The sequence below is a fragment of the Cyprinodon variegatus genome, unplaced genomic scaffold, assembly GCF_000732505.1.
Source record: "Cyprinodon variegatus isolate N-32 unplaced genomic scaffold, C_variegatus-1.0 Scaffold110, whole genome shotgun sequence".
Lineage (NCBI taxonomy): Eukaryota > Metazoa > Chordata > Actinopteri > Cyprinodontiformes > Cyprinodontidae > Cyprinodon > Cyprinodon variegatus.
Genome location: NW_015150563.1, coordinates 977,849 through 984,770, shown reverse-complemented (window position 1 = coordinate 984,770; position 6,922 = coordinate 977,849). Strand labels below are relative to the sequence as shown.

Genomic DNA, 6,922 nt, shown 5'->3' with positions numbered 1-6,922 from the left:
GTTAGAGATTGAACTAACAGATTCTGCAGAGTGGGAGAATAGAGATAGAATGAAGCAGAATTATGAAAAAGGGGTCCCTATGTCCTCCAGCAGACTAAGCCTATAGCAGCATAATTATAGAGATGGAATGAAGCTGAATGGATCCCCCCAGCAGTGTATAGGTCACCGGGCATTGGTTGGACAACCATGAACACTCTCAGCCACTTCATCATAAGGTCATCCAGCATTTTGGACTGACCATCCAAACTCAGTGATTGTTTTAGGCCTGAACCCGGGACTCTCTCACCGCACTGCAGCAGCATGCAGCCTCAGCAGGTTCTGCTTCCAAGGAGAGCCAGGAGGTAGACAGGATCAGGCTGAACAAGCCAAAGATTTCCATTAGATTTCTGTCGAAATGGATTGTTGGAGTTGAGATACACTCGCTTCCTTTTTCATCACATCTTGGCCTCACAGCTCTGACTCTGCCTGAGCCTCAGTGGCTTATTTGATGTGGAGTCGGACATCAGAGGCAGTCCTAGTCTGTCCAAATTCATCATGTTGAAGCACACCAAATATGGAAGAAATACAGACACTTAGATGGACATTCTACTAAAGCTCATTTATTTCAGTAACTCCCAACAGTAAATAGACCAGATTATGCAGATTCCTCCCAGTCAGATGTTTTCAGGCCATCTTTCCATCTTACAGATGGAGAAACGTCGATTTAAAAAACAAGCTTCTTTACCGGGTTGTAAATCTTCTAGTTTCTTGCATTTTATGTTGTGAGAACTAAACTAAGCCAGGTTTCCTGGTAGAGACGGTGGTGATGGATATCACAGAAAACTATTATTAAGTTGAGTCTACTAGACTGCTTTTAGCATTAGCAAACATTTACCCCTCCGGTCCAGAAGGACAGCTCTGTATGGTTTCTGAGCCTCCCTGCTTCCTGTAGTCAACAGCAACGAAGACTGACTGATGTTTTATCAGAACTATGGAGCTTAAGGAAAGCTTTTACTGACTGATAATTCAGTGTTCAGGCGGATGCACCGTGAAAATGTATCAGAGCTGCTACTGTGGATCTAGATTTTAACGGTGGGACTACCTGCAACTGCGTCATCAGGTTAGAGCTAATCGGATAATTACGGATCCAACGCCAAACTATAAGCGGCTCGCTCTGTTTTTGTAATTTTGTTGTCTGTGAAACATGTAGCTCAAAAAATAGCAAATATGTCCTTTTTTATGACATCAAAGATGTTTGTTATTAATGTTTAAGGTCATTTAAACATTGCTCCGTTGTGATCAGGCTTTTAACTAGCAATGCGTACAGGCGTACATTGTATGACCTTTACTAAAAAATATTAGAAATTGTACTCCCTGTTTTTTGGGATGTATGGCTTCGGTACGCCCTCATTTTTTCCCTGGAAACTTTGTTCAACTGTTCAACGTTTCACAGGCAGCAGAAATATTGAACTTTAGCTGCTGGACGCGCCACATCAACCAATCAGAGGAGCTGATGTATGAGCTGGCAGGGAGACAGACACAGCACTGCTGATGCACAGTGCTATGATCACTTCTCTAAAACAGTTTATTAACGCCTAAATTTACCTAAAATGTAGAAACCTGCCGGCAAAACGTTCACTTTTATTATCCTGGTGCCTGCAGTTTTTAGCACATACCTGAAAAACATCTACTTCCAGCCGCCACAAACAGAGGCGAGCGGGTCTGAGGCAGCTGCTGTTGGGGATTCCCAGTGACGCCCACCGGTATGTGGGGGTCTGAGCGGCTCCCACAGAGAAATATTTGAAGGCAGGATGGTAATCTGGATGAACTGACTGCACAGACCATGTTTTCAGGAGGACTTTCTCACTTCAACATAGATTCACACTACTTTTTACCCACTGATCACAGCTAATATAGCAAAGCTGCTCTCTGCATTGAACACAGGAGCAACAGAAGCATCAGACCCATCTGGACAAACTTTACTGGACTTCTGATCTTAATGTAGATAAGCAGCAGAAATGAAGCAGCAGAAGCTTCTTTGATGGCATTCAGTCTGAGAGTAGCATCAGACATACTGATTGTTTGAATTAACCTATGAAACATAATATTGTTCCTAAAAATGAGCTTCTTATGAAATTTCCACCTCTAGTCAAACACACATACTTCACATAATCAGGACTAAAATAGTATTGGAACAAAGACAAAGTTTAGCTGCATTCCACCTCTAAATGCAGGAAATAACATTTCGGAGTCTAAATTTCAACATTTTCTGGGGGAGGATCCCCCTCAACCCTCCTACGCTGAGCAAAGGCTAAAGATGTTATACACCAAGGTGAACACCCTTTGGAATATTCCTTGATAAAAGCCTGGTTGCAATCAGCATATTGCTATCATGCTAGCAGAAAGGTGCAGAGTGTGATGCATGGTAAAGTCCCACCTTCATGCTTTACCAGACTTGATGATGCCCCGTTAATTCAGTCTGGCTGGCCGGGCTAAGGGTTCAGTGTTTAGTCTCCTCAGGAAAAGACGGGCTACTAAACTAACCCCCAGATTCCACATCCTCTGTCGCCTCTCCGCTCTCGTACGTCATGCAGAGTATTTGTCTGTCACATTAACCAATGAGAGCTGTTCCACATCCACTGCTACTCCTCCGCATGTTTCCGTCCACATACACCTTACGGAGCTGAGCTACTTTTTACTCCGCTCCGGTTCCGGCCAGGTCAAGATCCGCAATTTCAATCGCACCAAACGGGAAAGAGAAGGTGGAAGAGATCCGGTTTGTCTAATGAAATTATAGTAACAACGCATCAGTCACTACAGATTAGAGCATAATTTGTATACATTCCCAAAAACTAAGACTGTTTATTTAAATGATTGGATGCAAACTATTGGTACTTCAACAGACCAGGAAGCAGATTTGTCATCTACGTCACAATATTTATTTTATATTGAGAGACTTAAAAGTTTAATCAAATCCATTCACAACAGCTTCAAAAAGCGCTTCTCAAAACTTCCAAACAAACTTCTTATCTCAGGCCTGGATGAAGAGATGCTGAGTTTGGAGGCAGAGAGCAAACATAGTTCATCCAAACCATGGATGATCCTAGTTAGAAAAATCCACAACAAAAGGAAAATATCTGGGCAGAAACTGCACACATGCTGGATGCTGGTGGGGATTTTTTTTAATATGTCATAATAAATGAAGCGTTAATTTCTGCATGTTTTGCTCCCATGCGTTTAATAATAATATAGTGCATGCTCTCCTTGAGCTCCAAGCAAGTCAGAGCGGAGCAGGACGGGAGGAACAGGGAGGCTGTAGGCTTTGCTTTGGGCAGTTGGCCTGGAACGGGGCGGGGCGGTGACGGAGGTTGTGGGATTTCGGGGTTAGGAGCAGCTTCAGAAAGACGCTCCCCCTTCAAACAGGGGGAAAAAGACAAAGCAAATCTAGGATGATTAATTGATGCAGAGATGTTTGTCTCAGCGGGTATTTCAGCAATCCTGTAGCAGCTCTGGCTGTTACAAGGCTGTGTCGATGTGTTTCCAAGGGGACAAAACCCGCCTGTAGATATTGGCATAGAAAACAATCTGTTTCTGTTGGCAGAATTTGCTTTGAATTGTCTAAATTTACTGACACGCTTTGGACCCTCTGTTTCAGAATGCCTTCTTGAAGTATGATGCAGAGACGTGGGATCCTTCAGCAATGGGTTCATGGCCTCTATGAAGACTCGTCAAGGCATGGTGATCCTGAAGGAAGGGGCGACTGCCCCCGCTGCAGCTCCAGCAGCTGATCACTCGCCTGCCGGCCTCGTGACTTTGAGAACAGGAAAGTTCCAAAACGTCACGGCTGTTCAGGGCATCTCTGTGTCCATTGGCGAAAAAAAGATTACCAAGAAAGTCAAGATGCTCCCCGCTAAGGAGGCCGCGGTGAAGATGGGCGAACTGAAGCATCCCAGCAGCCTAAACGTTCCCTCTGGCTTCATTCCACCTGACTGTATCTGCAAAGGTGTCAAAGTGACGCTAGACAACAACAGCATGTGGAACGAGTTCTTTAAATGCAGGACGGAGATGATTCTGACCAAACAAGGCAGCAGAATGTTCCCGTATCTCCGCTTCCACATCTCTGGCCTGCAGCCATCCAGGAAGTACTCTCTGATGATGGACATTGAGCCTTTGGAAAACAGTCAGTACAAGTGGACGGGTGAGAGCTGGCAGGTCTGCAAAAAAGCGGAGTGCTATGTAAAGAGCAAACCTTTTGTTCACCCAGATTCCCCAGCAACAGGTCAACACTGGATGCAGAGTCCAGTTTCCTTTTACAAACTGAAACTCACTAACGACATTTCAGAGCAGGAGGGGAACATCTTCCTTCGTCCAATGCAGCGGTATTTACCGCAGCTCCACCTGGTTCCTGCAGACCGCGCTGGAGAAGACCTCAGGCTGAATGCTCCCAATGTCCTCACGTTCACTTTCCCCCAGACTGAATTTATGACCGTCACCTCCTACCAAAACCCCCAGTTTACTCAGCTGAAGGTTAACTACAACCCATTTGTGAAGAAACTGAAGGAGGACAAGGTCAACTCATGCGGCCTAAAACCGACGGGCACCTCGAGCAAAGACTTGAATGGTAACGAAGGCAAGGCGAACTCTGAGCTGCATCCTATGAAGAAGAACTTAAAGGTATTACTAGCAAACCATAAGCTGCGACAAAAAGCATCGGACTCCAAAGTTTCAGCACCAAAAGAGCCGAGTGAGGAATCTAGGAGCAGCGATGCCGGCGTTCCGGAGGAATGTCCGAGGTAAGTCCTGTCCGGTTGATGGAGGTTATATTCATCAGAAACCATAAACCTAAGAGTAAACCCCTGCATCGGTCCTTTCACCTATGGGCGCTGACATTTGGTGGCACCATCTTTGGGCAGTCCACAGCTCTGCTCTCTAATGTGTTGAACAGGAACAGAACTAATTAAATCAACTTTAACTCGCTGAATATTGAACTCATTCTCACAGATTTGTTTTTTTGCAGAAAACACAAATTGTTCATTGTATTTGAATATTCTCAGTGGGGTTAAGAGTAATAGAATATTGTGATAGGATGGGTGCATGTTGCAAAGCACAGCCACTGATACATTGTTATAATGTTTTATTGCTATATACACAAACAAATGTATACAGGTGTACACAGATATATGTACATATATCTTTTGAAAGAGAGAGAGAGAAATGTATGTACACTACCGTTCAAAAGTTTGGGGCTACATTGAAATGTCCTTATTTTTGAAGGAAAAGCACTGTACTTTTCAATGAAGATAACTTTAAACTAGTCTTAACTTTAAGGAAATACACTCTATACGTTTCTAATGTGGTAAATGACTGTTCTAGCTGCAAATGTCTGTTTTTTGGTGCAATATCTACATAGGTGTATAGAGGCCCATTTCCAGCAACTATCAGTTTAGTGTTCTAATGGTACAATGTGTTTGCTCATTGGCTCAGAAGGCTAATTGGTGATTAGAAAACCCTTGTGCAATCATGTTCACACATCTGAAAACAGTTTAGCTCGTTACAGAAGCTACAAAACTGACCTTCCTTTGATCAGATTGAGTTTCTGGAGCATCACATTTGGGGGGGTCAATTAAACGCGCTAAATGGCCAGAAAAAAACAAACTTTCATCTGAAACTCGACAGTCTATTCTTGTTCTTAGAAATGAAGGCTATTCCATGCAAGAAATTGCAAAAAAATTGAAGATTTCTTACAACGGTGTGCGCTACTCCCTTCAGAGGACAGCACAGGCTACTGCAGGTACTATTTAATGAAGATGCCAGTTGGGGACCTGTGAGGCGTCTGTTTCTTGAAATAGAGACTCTAATGTACTTATCTTCTTGCTCAGTTGTGCAACGCAGCCTCCCACTTCTTTTTCTACTCTGGTTAGAGCCTGTTTGTGCTTTCCTCTGAAGGGAATACTACACACCGTTCTTCTGTTCTGCTTAAACCAGCCAATCAAAGCCATGGGAAGACTAGCCTGCTAACAGAAACAAACTGAACATCAGTCCGAGTCCTAAAATGTTCCTTCTTAATATCTGTTGGTGTTTTGATGTTCCACAAACGCCCTCTGACCGTCATCTGTCATCCTGTAGAGTCATGCTGCTCGTCTGGATTAGATTAGATCTTCTTTTAATGAAGTACGTAGATCCATCCTCTATTTCCTCAGTCCTCATTCCAAATTATTACTAATTCAAATATGTCTGCCATGGACCCTTCTTTGTACAGATTCTTGTACCCATAAGGGGGTTTGGGGATTTCAGACCCCAAAAAAAAGGTGAAATCTTCCCACACACATTCCAATCCTGACCAGTTGTACAGCTGTCCTGGAAAAAATGCTGTAGAAATGCGGCGAGGATCCAAGAGGTGCGGCTGCAGGTGCAGAGTGATGTCATGTTCTAACAGAACAGTTCTGGTGGCGGATGAAGTGAGCCGTACTCAGCCGTCCCTCTGGTTTGTTCCCAGCATCCCTGCAGAGTCTGGGCCTGATCCTGAGGAGAACCTCGTCTGTTTCCAGACACCCACCTGCTTTCTGTTCAACGTTACTCTTTACTTTTCTACGTAAAGCTTTCCTTGTGTTTAGATCGGGGGGGGGGAAAGTAAATTCCTGTTTGAAAAAATAGTTTAAAGGAAAAGTCCGGTCAGCAGGGAATAATCAACAGATCATTATTTATACTTAAAACTAATACTTTAACCGTGATTTAATGAATTTAGCGTTAATCAGTAAATAAAATAAAAATAACAAACTTTGTCACGATCACTGAGTCTGGGAGCGGCCATTTTTGCCCAAATATAGTAACCCCTCCCTCCTGCCATCTTCCAGCAGTGAGGTCACGGTGCGGTAAGTCTAGCGCCATTCTCCCCGCTTTACAAGCAAAATCAATGGGGACTACTAGAAACATCTGCAATCAA

General features: G+C 43.7%; 1 protein-coding gene across 1 annotated transcript in view; it reads left to right on the top strand.

Moving 5' to 3' along the window:
• LOC107084858 (titin-like) overlaps positions 1-6,922 on the top strand; it is a 21,902-nt gene that overhangs the window by 3,649 nt on the left and 11,331 nt on the right. Inside the window, exon 2 of the mRNA XM_015374906.1 lies at positions 3,635-4,772. Coding sequence (XP_015230392.1) covers positions 3,688-4,772 — 1,085 coding nt within the window. The 5' untranslated portion in view covers positions 3,635-3,687. The remainder of the gene's footprint in view (positions 1-3,634; positions 4,773-6,922) is intronic.